The sequence below is a fragment of the Heterodontus francisci genome, chromosome 9, assembly GCF_036365525.1.
Source record: "Heterodontus francisci isolate sHetFra1 chromosome 9, sHetFra1.hap1, whole genome shotgun sequence".
Classification (NCBI taxonomy): Eukaryota; Metazoa; Chordata; class Chondrichthyes; order Heterodontiformes; family Heterodontidae; genus Heterodontus; species Heterodontus francisci.
This window is the reverse complement of record NC_090379.1, coordinates 112,777,115-112,791,199: the sequence shown is the minus strand read 5'-3', so window position 1 is coordinate 112,791,199 and position 14,085 is coordinate 112,777,115. Positions and strand designations below refer to the sequence as shown.

The 14,085-nt window shown below is 50.4% G+C and overlaps 1 protein-coding gene across 1 annotated transcript in view; it reads left to right on the top strand.

Moving 5' to 3' along the window:
* Window positions 1-13,668, top strand: part of dll4 (delta-like 4 (Drosophila)) — a 58,537-nt gene extending 44,869 nt beyond the window's left edge. Inside the window, exons 9-11 of the mRNA XM_068038390.1 lie at window positions 3,689-4,418; window positions 11,681-11,786; window positions 12,781-13,668. Of these exons, the coding sequence (XP_067894491.1) occupies window positions 3,689-4,418; window positions 11,681-11,786; window positions 12,781-12,786 (842 nt within the window). The 3' untranslated portion in view covers window positions 12,787-13,668. The remainder of the gene's footprint in view (window positions 1-3,688; window positions 4,419-11,680; window positions 11,787-12,780) is intronic.
* Window positions 13,669-14,085: the final 417 nt, after the last annotated feature.

The window sequence follows — 14,085 nt, the reverse complement described above, 5'->3', positions numbered from 1 at the left end:
TAGATAAAGCTTTAAACTAAATAGTGGGGGGGGGGGGGGGGAGGGTTCAATTGAAAGGAAGTTTAAAATGTTGAAAAGTAACGAGAGAGCAGGGGTGCAGGGGAGTGAAGGGACATACATTAATCAGAGAGTGACAGGAAGGGACAGAGAATACAAGTATAAGATTACAGCAGAAATAAGAACCAGAGTAGGTAAAAATGGTAAGAAGTCAAAGCTTAAGGCTCTTTATCTGAATGCATGTAATATTTGTAACAAGATAGATGAGCTGACAGCACAGATAGAAATAAATGAATATGATTTGATAGCTATCACAGAGACATGGTTGCAGGATGACCAGGACTGGAAACTCAATGTTCAAGGATATTCAACATTCCGGAAGAATAGGCAGAAAGGAAAAGGAGGTGGGGTAGCTTTGTTATTAAAGGAAGGGATCAATGCAGTTGTGAATAATGATATAGGTGTAATAGATCATGATGTAGAATTCAGTTTGGGTGGAAATAAGGAATAGCAAGGGGAAGAAGTCACGGGTGGGAGTGGTCTACAGGCCCCCGAAGAGTTACCTCTCTGTAGGACAAGATATTAATCAGGAAGTAATGGAGGTGTGTAAGAAGGGCAATGCAATTATCATGGGTGATTTTAAGCTGCATATAGACTGGACAAATCAAATTGGCAAGGGTAACATGGAAGACGAATTTATAGAGTGCCTCAGGGACTGTTACTTCGAACAATACGTTGCAGAACCTACCAGGGAACAGGCTATTTTAGATTTAGTAATGTGTAATGAGGTAGGATTAATAAGAAATCTCGTAGTTAAGGATCCTCTAGGGGGAAGCGATCATAACATGGTAGAATTTCAAATTCAGTTTGAGGATGAGCAACTCGGGTCTCAAACCAGTGTCTTCAACTTAAACAAGGGCAATTACAGAGGTATGAAGAAAGAGTTGTCTAAAGCAGGCTGGGAAAGTCAGTAAATGAGCAGTGGCAGACTTTGAAGCAGAGATTTCATAGCACTCAGCAAACATTTATTCCAGTCAGAAGGAAGGACTCGAAGAGAATGATGAACCACCCGTGGATAACAAAGGAAGTTGAGAGTATCAAATCTAAAACAAAGGCGTACATTGTGGTGAAAACGAGTGGTAGGCCAGAGGATTGGGAATTTTTTTTAGAAACCAGCAGTGGATGACTAAAAAACTAATAAAGAGGGAGAAAATTGATTATGAGAGTAAATTGGCAAGAAATATAAAAACAAACAATAAGAGCTTCTACGGGTATATTAAAAGGAAGAGAGTAGCTAAAGTAAGTGTGGGATCCTTACAGGATGAGAATGGGGAATTAATAACAGGGAACAGGGAAATGGCAGATAATTTAAACCAATATTTTGTATCGGTCTTCACGGTGGAGGACACTATAAACATCCCAACAATAATAGATGAGCAAGGTGTCAATGGAGGGAACTTGTAACAATCTCTATCACGAGGGAAAAGGTGCTGGACAAACTGATGGGACTAAAGGCAGACAAGTCGCCAGGACCTGATGGCCTGCACCCAAGGGTTTTAAAAGGAAGTGGCTACAGAGATAGTGGAAGCATTGGTCAAAATATACCAAAACTACTGGATTCCGGTCGGGTACCAGCAGATTGGAAAACCGTTAATGTGACACCCCTATTCAAGAAAGGAGGGAGACAGAAAGCAGGAAATTACAGACCAGTTAGCTTAACATCAGTCATTGGGAAAATGCTAGAGTGCATTATTAAGGAAGAAATAGCAGGACATTTAGAAAAACATAATGCAATCAAAGAGAGTCAACATGGTTTTATGAAAGGGAAATCATGTTTGACAAATTTGTTAGAGTTCTTTGAGGATATAACAAGCAGAGTGGACAAAGGGGAACCAGTAGATGTAGTGTATTTGGATTTTCAGAAGGCATTTGATAAGGTGCCACATAAAAGGTTATTGCACAAAATAGGAGCTCAGGGTATTGGGGTTAATGTGTTGGCATGGATTGAGGACTGGCTAACACACAGAAGGCAGAGAGTCGGGATCAATGGGTCTTTTTCAGGTTGTAAAGCCGTAACTAGTGGGGTACCACAAGGATCGGTCCTAGGGACTCAGCTATTTACTATCTATATTCATGACTTGGAGGAAGGGACAGAGTGTAGTGTATCCAAATTTGCTGACGATACAAAAATAGGTGGGAAGGCATATTGTGATGAGGACACAAAGAATCTGCAAAGGGATATAGATAGGTTAAGTGAGTGGAAAAAAACTTGGCAGATGGTGTTCAATGTGGGAAAGTGTGAAGTCATCCACTTTGATAGGAAGAATAAAAAGGCAGATTATTATTTAAATAGAGAGAGACTTCAAAAAAGTGCAGTACAGAGGGATCTGGGTGTTCTTGTGCATGAAACACAAAAGGTTAGCATGCAGGTGCAGCAAGTAATTAGGAAGGCAAATGGAATTTTGGCCTTTATTGCTGGGGGATTAGAGTTTAAAAATAGGAACGTCCTGTTACAACTGTACAGGGTGTTGGTGAGGCCACACCTGGAGTACTGTGTACAGTTTTGGTCCCCATATTTAAAGAAGGATATACTAGCATTGGAGGCAGTTCAGAAAAGGTTCACTCGGCTGATTCCTGGGATGAAGGGGTTGTCTTATCAAGAACGGCTAAACAGGTTAGGCCTTTATTCATTGGAGTTTAGAAGAATGAGAGGTGATCTTAGAGAAACGTATAAGATTTTAAGGGGGCTTGACAGGGTAGATGTTGAGAAGATGTTTCCACTAGTGGGGGAATCTCGAACTAGGGGACATAGTTACAGAATAAGGGGGCACACATTTAAAACTGAGATATGAAGGAATTTCTTCTCCCAGAGGGTGGTGAATCTCTGGAATTCTCTGCCTCAGAGTTGTGGAGGCTAGGTCAATAAATGTATTTAAAGGAGGAGGTAGATAAATTTTTGAAATCTCAGGGAGTCGAGGGTTAGGTGGAGCAGGCCTGAAAGAGGAGTTGAGGCCTGGGACAGATCAGCCATGATCTTATTGAATGGCAGGGCAGGCTTGAGGGGCTGAATGGCCTACTCCTGCTCCTATTTCTTATGTTCTTATGTAAGACGAGGTGGTATAATTTTAAGAAATCTTCAAAAGGCAATTAAGGTCAATCAGGAAGGATGCCCCAGTCTAAAAGGATCAAAGACAGGGAAATGGTTTAGTTGAGGACAATTGCAGAGGAAGGTGCTGAGAGTGAGAATGTGTTTCCTGAAAAGTAATCTGTTACTGTTTTGTTCATCTCTTCACTTAAAGACACCACAGCTGTGGCTGAATAAATCTCACTAGTTTTAAAAACATTTATGATCTAGTCTAATTGACCACTGGCTCCTAGGTCTGCTTCAGTGTGCAACAGTGTGTATTTGGCTGTGTGCATGTTTGTGTATGTATATCTGTGTGTGTTCATGTCACTGTGCCTCTGTGTCTGTGCTCCTGGCAGGCAGTGGCTGTTCAGCTGCTATTTCAGGGCAGGTGGTTCAGGTCCCTCGTGGCTGGGGAAGGATGTGTAGGTGGAGTTTTGCGGCTGGTGACTCCCCATCCCGTGTCATAGCCTGTGAATCGCCGGAGGGGGCCTAGACTGTATTTGTTGAGTTTGAGAGCTGATTTTTCTTGAACAGTTGCTGAACTCTTTCCCTTCCTTCCTGCAGGAGGCCAGTGCTTTGATCTGGGGCTGTCGAGAATGTGCCGCTGTCAGCTGGGCTTTGCTGGGCAAAGGTGCGAGATTAACGTGAACGACTGCGCCAGGAACCCGTGCGCCAATGGAGCCACCTGCACCGACCACGTCAACAACTACACTTGTGTCTGCACAGCCGGCTTCTCAGGCCGGGACTGCAGTCAACGGCTGGGGGATGAGTGTGACTCCAGACCGTGCCACAATGGCGGGACGTGCCACGCTGGCATATATGACAGGAGCTTTGTGTGCCAATGCCCGTTCAACTTCATGGGCGCACTGTGCGAGATCCCTGTATTTCCCAGCCCGTCACAGAAGCGGCAGCAACCACCAAACCCCTTCCCCTGGGTGGCTGTGTCACTGGCCTTCGGACTGATGGCTTTCGTCATGTTGCTGTGTGTCCTGGGTATTGCACTGAGGCACATTCAGAGACCTCGTGGGCAGCAGCACCGAGACACCGAAACCATGAACAACCTGACCGAGTCCCAGAGGGACAACCTGATCGCAGCGTCCCAGCTGAAAATGACCAATAAGAAGGCTGATTTGGAAGTGGACTGCATCATGGAGAAGACCAATTACAAAGACAGGAACTGTGCCTTGGATTGGAATTTAGCTGCAGCCCTCAAGGCCGATCTGTCTCAAGAATTCAAATGCCATAAAAATCACAAATGTAGAAAAGAGGAAACCCTGCCCCTCAGAAGCGCATGGTAAGATATTTACCACTCTTAAAAGATCCGTAGTGAGTGGCAGTTTGAGAACCAGAGGACTTCAGCTCCTCAGATCAGGGCCCAGTGAGGCTTAGACTTGAAAACAAATTGCATCTACTTTAGTCTCATGTCCATAATCAGATTAAAGGGATACAGCAGCACTGCACTGACTAACCAAAGTCTGTCAGCAACTTCGAGACGTGACGTCACTGCCCTGTGCATTCTGTGCAGGGAATGGTGTGTGGGGGTGGGATGGTGAGGGGTGAGGGGTGGGAAGGGAAAGTGTGTGGGCCTAGACTGTATGGGGCGTCCCTTCCTTCATCCCTCCCTTCATTTGTCTTACCATGTGCTGAGGTGGGGAGAGGACATACAGATACAGGGTTTTGCAGCATGTCCAGCCTGCTCGATATTAAATCTCCAGGGGACTGAGTCTCCGAGCCTCGTGAATCTGCAGCTGCGGCTGACTGACCAGCTGTAATATTAGACTAGTAATATATCATGGTATTAACTGTCCTGTAAAAGACACGGGTTTAGGTTGCAGATCGAGCAGGCCTCTGTCATAACACCCAACACCTTGTGTTATAGAAAAGCTTCTCCGTCACCATCAGGCCATATCAACCAGGGCTCACCGTCGTCATGGGGAACCCGAGATCCCAGACGCACTTGCTGTTGTCATGGAGATCCAAGACAGCACTGGATGTTGTCATGGAGATCCCAGGTTGGCGCTCACTGACGTCATGGAGATCCCAGACTCCCAGCTGGGGAAGGAGTGTGATTTGTTGGTGGGATGAGAGTGAGCTGGTGGCGGTGTCACTGCTCGCTGCCTTCACCCTTCAGAGCTCTGGGTGGGCTGGGGTCCACCGCCAGACCATCCGTGCATGGTGCGACAAGGGCTGGTACCCTGACGTGGAGTACGAAGAAATCCCGCCCACTGAACAGAGCCAAGACAAAATCCCGGGTAGGAGAGGGAGGGGAGTGGAGGGAGAGACTGCTTAGGATCTCTGACACTGATCCCACACTGAGTTAAACAGAAGCTCAGGGAAGTAACCACTGATCCTTGGCCAGGTTGAGGTCCCAGAATCTCCCAGCTCCATAAACTCCAAGCACCCGCTCCTGAGGTTGGATAGGGCCTGGGGCAAGGGCTGAGGGCAGAGCAGGGCAGAGGTGGGCCTGGGACTGAATGGAACCTGGGACCTGTTCCTCGTAACATTGATATAAAGTGAAGCGAGATGTGCCCAGCATGTAACTCAATGCGAATGTAATGAGATCCTGAAGGGACAAGTTTGGTAATCGGAGACTGTCAAGGAGAGTTCAGCTCCAGCACCCAGGCTGATACATTGGGCCTTTGATATAGTAGCCAGTCCATTCATTCTGTAGAGCACTAACTGCCAGGCATGGTAACACAGGGGATTGTTTTGTATGTTGGGTTAAACACTGACCTTTCCACTCTGGAAAACAAGTCCACGCTGAACTGAGGGATCTGAGGCTCGTCCACTGCCTGAAGTGAGCCTGCATGGTCCCAGTCCGCTCTCAGTGAACATAAGAACATAAATAGGAGCAGGAGTAGACCATACAGCCCATTGAACCTGCTGCACCATTCTTGGCTGATCTTTAGCTTCAACTCCACTTTCCCGCCAACTGCCCGTATCCCTTGATTCTTTGAGAGAACAAAAATCTGATTATTTCAACCTAGGCCCGAAGCTGTGGAAGACCCTCTCCGCTGTCAATCTCAATCTCCTCCTTGACGACAATCCTTAAAACCTACCTCTTTGACCAAGCTTTTGGTCATCTGACCTAATATCTCCTTTTGTGACTCAGTGTCGAATTTTGTTTCAATGCTCCTGTTAAGGGCCTTGGATGTTTTATTACATTAAAGGTGCTATCTAAATATAAGTTGTTGTTGTTAAATATACTCAATGACGGATCATCCACAACCCTCTGGGGTAGGGAATTCCAAAGTTTCACAACTCTTTGAGTGAAGAAGTCACTCCTCATCCCAGTCCTAAATGATCAGCCCTTATCCCGAGACAGTGCCCCTGTGTTTTAGATTCCCCAGCCAGGGGTAACAACCTCACAGTTTTTACCCTGTCTAGCCCATCAAAATCTTGTATGTTTCAATGCGATCACCTCTCATTCTTCTAAACGCCAAAGAGTTTACATAACCTCTCATTATAGGACAACCCCCTCATCCCAGGGACCAACCTAGTGAACCTTCAGTGTACTGCCTCTATGGCAAATATATCCTTCCTTAAATATGGACCAAAATTGCAAAGTATTGCAGATGTTGTCTCACCAAAACCCTGTACAATTGTAGCAATACTTCCTTATTCCTGTACTCCAATCCCCTTGTAATAAAGGCCAACATACCATTTGCCTTCCTAGTTGCTTGCTGTACCTGCATGTTAACTTTCTGCGTTCCTTCTACAAGCACACTCAACTCCCTCTGAACATCAACACAAAAATTTCACGCACTCACCTCTGAGTCAGAACCATTCTTGAGACTTGAACGCAATAGTCTATGCTGATGCTCCAGTGCAAAGAACAAAGAACAGTACAGCACAAGAACAGGCCATTCGGCCCTCCAAGCCTGCGCCAATCTTGATGTCTGTCTAAACTAAAACCTTCTGCACTTCCGGGGACCTTACCCCTCTATTCCCATCCTATTCATGTATTTGTCAAGATGCCTCTTAAACGTCGCTATCGTACCTGCTTCCACCACCTCCCCCGGCAGCACGTTCCAGGCACTCACCACCCTCTGTGTAAAGAACTTGCCTCGCACATCCCCTCGAAACTTTGTCCCTCTCACCTTAAACCTATGTCCCCTAGTAACTGACTCTTCCACCCTGGGAAAAAGCTTCGGACTATCCACTCTGTCCATGCCACTCGTAACTTTGTAAACCTCTATCATGTCGCCCCTCCACCTCTGTCGTTCCAGTGAAAACAATCCGAGTTTATCCAATCTCTCCTCATAGCTAATGCCCTCCAGACCAGGCAACATCCTGGTAAACCTCTTCTGTACCCTCTCCAAAGCCTCCACATCCTTCTGGTAGTGTGGCGACCAGAATTGCACGCAATATTCTAAGTGTGGCCTAACTAAGGTTCTGTACAGCTGCAACATGACTTGCCAATTTTTATACTCTATGCCCCGACCGATGAAGGCAAGCATGCCGTATGCCTTCTTGATGACCTTATCCACCTGCGTTGCCACTTTCAGTGACCTGTGGATCTGTATGCCCAGATCTCACTGCCTGTCAATACTCCTAAGGGTTCTTCCATTTACTGTATACTTCCCACCTGTATTAGATCTTCCAAAATGCATTACCTCACATTTGTCCGGATTAAACAGTACTGAGGGAGCGCTGCACTGTCACAGGGTCAGTACTGAGGGAGCGCTGCACTGTCACAGGGTCAGTATTGAGGGAGTGCTGCACTGTCACAGGGTCAGTCCTGAGGGAGTTCTGCACTGTCACAGGGTCAGTACTGAGGGAGCGCTCCATTATCGGAGGGGCAGTAGTGAGGGAGTTCTGCACTGTTGGAGGGTCAGTACTGAGGGAGCGCTCCATTATTGAAGGGTCAGTAGTGAGGGAGCGGTGCATTGTCGGAGGGTCAGTACTGAGGGAACACTGCACTGTCGGAGGGTCAGTAGTGAGGGAGTGCTCCACTATCGGAGGGGCAGTGGTGAGGGAGTGCTGCACTATTGGGGAGTCGGTACTGAGGGAGCGCTGCACTGTCGGAGGGTCAGTACTGAGGGAGTGCTGCACTGTTGGAGGAGCAGTAGCGAGGGAGCGCTAAACTGCCGGAGGGACATAGTGAGGGAGCGCTCCACCACTGGAGGGGCAGTAGTGAGGAAGTTCTGCACTGTCGCAGGGTCAGTAATGAGGGAGCGCTGCACTGTCGGAGGGGCAGTAGTGAGGGAGTACTGCACTGTTGGAGGGTCAGTACTGAGGGAGCGCTGCACTGTCAGAGGGGCAGTACTGAGGGAGCGCTGCACTGTCAGAGGGGCAGTACTGAGGGAGTGCTGCACTGTCGGAGGGTCAGTACTGAGGGAGCGCTGCACTGTCGGAGGGGCAGTAGTGAGGGAGTACTGCACTGTCAGAGGGCCAGTAGTGAGGGAGTTCTGCACTGTCGAAGGGTCAGTATTGAGGGAGCGCTGCACTGTTGGAGGGTCAGTACTGAGGGAGTGCTGCACTGTCGGAGGGGCAGTACTGAGGGAGCGCTGCACTGTCAAAGGGGCAGTACTGAGGGAGCACTGCACTGTCGAAGGGGCAGTACTGAGGGAGCGCTGCACTGTTGGAGGGTCAGTACTGAGGGAGTGCTGCACTGTCGGAGGGTCAGTACTGAGGGAGTGCTGCACTGTCGGAGGGGCAGTACTGAGGGAGCGCTGCACTGTCGAAGGGGCAGTACTGAGGGAGCGCTGCACTGTTGGAGGGTCAGTACTAAGGGAGTGCTGCACTTAGAGCATGAGTTCAACTCTGAATAGAATTCCCACATTAAGTGGATCAGCTGACAGTGTGGGAATCAGTTTATGAACTGACTTCTCTTCTAGTCTCCATTAACCTGAGGCGGGGGTGGAGGCGGGGGTGGAGGTCGGGGAAGAGGTGGGGGTAGAGGTGGAGGTGGGGGTAGAGGTCGGGGTAGGGGTGGAGGAGGGGGTAGAGGTCGGGGTAGAGGTGGGGGTAGAGGTGGGGGTAGAGGTCGGGGTAGAGGTGGGGGTAGAGGTGGGGGTAGAGGTGGAGGTGGGGGTAGAGGTCGGGGTAGGGGTGGAGGAGGGGGTAGAGGTGGAGGTGGGGGTAGAGGTGGGGGTAGAGGTGGGGGTAGAGGTGGAGGTGGGGGTAGAGGTCGGGGTAGGGGTGGAGGAGGGGGTAGAGGTCGGGGTAGAGGTGGGGGTAGAGGTGGGGGTAGAGGTGGAGGTGGGGGTAGAGGTCGGGGTAGGGGTGGAGGAGGGGGTAGAGGTGGAGGTGGAGGTGGGGGTAGAGGTGGAGGTGGGGGTGGAGGTGGAGGTGGAGGTGGAGGTGGAGGTGGGGGTAGAGGTGGAGGTGGAGGTGGAGGTGGGGGTGGGGGTGGAGGTGGAGGTGGGGGTGGGGGTAGGGGTGGGGGTAAAGGTGGAGGTGGAGGTGGGGGTGGGGGTAGAGGTCGGGGTAGAGGTGGAGGTGGGGGTGGGGGTAAAGGTGGAGGTGGAGGTGGGGGTGGGGGTAGAGGTCGGGGTAGAGGTGGAGGTGGGAATGGGGGTGGGGGTGGAGGTCGGGGTGGGGGTGGGGGTGGGAGTGGGGGTGGGGGTAGAGGTGGGGGTGAGGGTAGAGGTGGAGGCGGAGGTGGGGGTAGAGGTCGGGGTAGAGGTGGAGGTGGGAATGGGGGTGGGGGTGGAGGTCGGGGTGGGGGTGGGGGTGGGAGTGGGGGTGGGGGTAGAGGTGGGGGTGGGGGTAGAGATGGGGTGGGGGTGAGGGTAGAGGTGGGGGTGGGGGTAGAGGTGGGGGTGGGGGTGAGGGTAGAGGTGGGGGTGGGGTTGAAGGTAGAGGTGGGGGTGGGGGTGGGGGTAGAGGTGGGGGTGGGGGTGAGGGTAGAGGTGGGGGTGGGGGTGGGGCTAGAGGTGGAGGTGGGGGTGGGGGTGGGGGTAATCCCCCTTGGCTTTTTGATCCAAACCTGTTGCCTGCTCCCGGATTCCATTATGGGACCCCATCACTCCTGGTGTAAATTAAAAAGCAAACCTGATTTCTGTGCTTCACTAGTTTTCCTCTCTCTTCCCCTCCCCTCTTGTCCTGTCAGTCCCCATTTACCCCCAATGGGTACAAAATGGCACTGTCACAGAGTCCCTCACCACCCTGGACCCTTCCTGCACCCATCCCCCTGGACCCTTCCTGCACCCATCCCCCTGGACCCTTCCTGCACCCATCCCCCTGGACCCTTCCTACACCCATCCCCCTGGACCCTTCCTACACCCATCCCCCTGGACCCTTCCTGCACCCACCCCACTGGACCCTTCCTACACCCATCCCCCTGGACCCTTCCTACACCCACCGCCCTGGACCCTTCCTGCACCCACCCCACTGGACCCTTCCTGCACCCGCCCCCCTGGACCCTTCCCGCACCCACCGCCCTGCACCCTTCCTGCACCCACCGCCCTGGACCCTTCCTGCACCCATCCCCCTGGACCCACCGCCCTGGACCCTTCCTGCACCCATCCCCCTGGACCCTTCCTGCACCCCCCCCCGACCTCACCCCACCCCACACTGGACCCTTTCGGTGCTGTTTGTTTTCTACCCCAGAGGGTTGTGGATGCTCCATCATTAAATACATTTAAAGCTGGGATTGATAGATTAGATTAGATTAGATTAGAGATACAGCACTGAAACAGGCCCTTCGGCCCACCGAGTCTGTGCCGAACATCAACCACCCATTTATACTAATCCTACACTAGTCCCATATTACTACCAAACATCCCCACCTGTCCCTATATTTCCCTACCACCTACCTACACTAGTGACAATTTATAATGGCCAATTTACCTATCAACCTGCAAGTCTTTTGGCTTGTGGGAGGAAACCGGAGCACCCGGAGAAAACCCACGCAGACACAGGGAGAACTTGCAAACTCCACACAGGCAGTACCCGGAATCGAACCCGGGTCCTTCGAGCTGCGAGGCTGCGGTGCTAACCACTGCGCCACTGTGCCGCCCTAGAGGTTCGGTCTCGCAGGGAATGAAGGGATATGGGGAGTGGGCAGGAAAGTGGAATTGAAGCCCAAGATCAGCCATGATCGTATTGAATGGCGGAGCAAGCTCGAGGGGCTGTATGGTCTGCTCCTGCTCCTATTTTCTTCTGGTCTTGTTTCTTGGTGCAGTTTGTACTTGATACACAAGACTGTGAGAATATGACTCCCTGTTTGTCAGCACCATTTAAACCACAGGCCCCCACAGGGAACAGCACAGTCTACCTGCAGCAGCCAACTCCTTAGCCGTCTCTGCCTGGACAAAGATTCAGCTCCACCCCCCCCCCCCCACCCCCCGCCGTCCCCCCCCTCATCACACCCCAGTGAAACTCTCTCAGGTCAGTGGGTGACCCACGGGAAGGATGTCTGTTGTGAACTATTGCTGACTGGACTGGCCACTGAGTTGGGTTCACTCACTAACACCGGCAGCAGGAATAGACTGCTTTCCTATTTAACTTTCCCTGCTGAGTGTTAGAGTGTTGTCGTGCTGCTGTCGGGTGCTTCTGCTGAGAGCTCAGCCGGACTCCTTCCTCACTGATTTCCTCTTTGTTTAACAGTGAAAAGCTGGAGTGCAGAATATCCACGATATCGAGTCCCCATGAGCTGATGTTCCAGTCCGTGTACCAGTCTGCTGAGGGCAGCAGACAGGACATCATCACTGAGGTAAAACAGGCCACCGTGTAGAGCTCTGGGAGAAAGGCCTCAGTGGGGAGGGAATACACGGGGGTGGGGGGCTGGGGGGAGATACCCAGGCTGGGGAAGGTACACTGGGGTACAATAGGTAGGGGAAGGTACACAGGGGTCGAGGGTTTGGAGAGGGGTTCAAGGACAGAGAAACATGAGGGAGGGAGAGAAAGGTAGTGAGGCACAGAGGTACCCTGAATGGAGAGAGTGTGCATGAGGTTGAGACACTGGGGAAGGAAAGAGGTACACTGAAGGAGGGAGGTTACGTGAGCTAGAGGGACACTGGAGGAAGAACACTAGGGGAGGGAGGGTATATGAGGGGGGAGCGACACGGGGGAGGGAGGGTATATGAGGGGGGGACACTGGGGGAGGGAGGGTATATGGGGGGACACTGGGGGAGGGAGGGTATATGAGGAGGGGAGCGACACTGGGGGAGGGAGGGTATATGAGGGGGGGAGGGACATTGGGGGAGGGAGGGTATATGAGGGAGGAGGGACACTGGGTCGAGGTTGAGAGGGACAGTGGGTGATGGAGTCAGGCTGGGGGGTAGTCCGGTCCTGTTCCACCCCTTGACCTGGAGTTCGATCCGCCCCAGACTGCTGACTGTTCCTCTGGCAGTCGGGCTGGTGGAGGAAGATTCAGCGATTCTGTATCTGACTGCTCTTCAGGCTGCAGCCCGTTTATACCCACACATACCAGAACATTACACTGCGTTTAGGGATTTGGGGCCTACTTTCAATGCAACAGTACTAAGGGCCAGGCTGGCAGCACACTCTAACTGGGCAGTGAGAGAGTTGCTGGGAGTGAAGCAGGTTGCCTTTGAATGAAGGTTTCAGTCTCCACACCTTTGACTGCTTGTCTGTATTTAAAATCCAAGATCACAGGATGAGAAAGGTGTCAATTTAAAAGGGAAATGTGTTAGTGAAAGACATTTTAAATGACCCGCTCACTCTCTCTCTCTCTCTCTCTGCAGGTTTAAGGCTGTAATGCAGGAGAGGTTACAGACTGTCTGAGGTCTCCAGGTCTGTCTGTTTACAACAAAGTGGGACTGGTGTTTTATTTATTTGTGATTCGCTACTGGGAAGAAGAATTGTTTGAAGAGTGGAGGCTGTGACTTTGTGTGGAGCTAGCTCTGGCTTTCGGTTTCTGACGGGGACGTGGGATGGTGAAAAATCTCCTGGAAGCCTTGGGCCCGGTGAGCCGCTGCAGTTGGTGGAGAATGGAAGGCGTGATAAGCTCTGGGAGCAGGCTGACCGCAGACGGAATGAAAAGCTCTGTCAGTGGGCGTAGCCTCTGCAGGATACGATGCTCAGACCACTGATTTAATGCCGCTGCCTGGGAGCAACTGTTGTCACCGGAGATCCTGGTGCAGTGTGAAGAGAGACAAACACAGGAGTGTGATCGATCGCAATCCCCGCAGACTGGCCTCTATTTATTATTTTTGAAGAGTTGGGTATATTTAACCGGTTCCCACTTTAACCCTGAGGCAGTGACTCACTCACAGTGACTGAAATAGGCCAGGCTTTGAGACTGAGATGAGCCAGAGATGAGTGCACTCACTGATAGATCCACGGCACACTCCCCTACCCCTGAACCCCGGGACTGGATCAACATTCCCCCGGAGAGCAGACAGGGAGCAGAGCCTCATGTACAGACCACCCATTGCTGGTCCTTTAAATCAAGTCGTGACTCAATGACTGAGACAATCAATAATGTTATTTTTTTAAGGTTAGTATTTCATAATTAATTTAAATGTGAAGCACTGAACTTTATACTTTTATAGAATTATTTTGTATATAATGTATATTTATAAATGTCTTCACATGTAAATACACTTATCACTTCATCTACGGTTTCAACTTGTTGGCAAAGTTTGAATTTATTTTTTTGTTCAAACAATGAAATCATTCCTGCTACAACATCTGGTGTTTGTGTCCTTCATTAAAACCAATTACTTTACAAGCATCAACAACTGACTCAAGGGGGACTCCAGATCATTGTCAGTGATACAGAGCAGAAACCTGCCTTTAATTGGCCATTTTCACTCAAACTAGTTACAGGTTTGACAGTGAAAAATGCAGACCGTGTGTGAGCAATGCTTTACTCTGTATCTGACCCATTTTTTCTTTTTTTTTTCTTTTTTGCTTTACTCTGTATCTAACCCCCGTTTTTTTTTTTTTTCTTCCCGTGCTGTCCCTGTCCTGGGAGTGTTTGATGGGGATAGTGTAGAGGGAGCTTTACTCTGTATCTAACCCCGTTTTATTTATTTATTTATTTT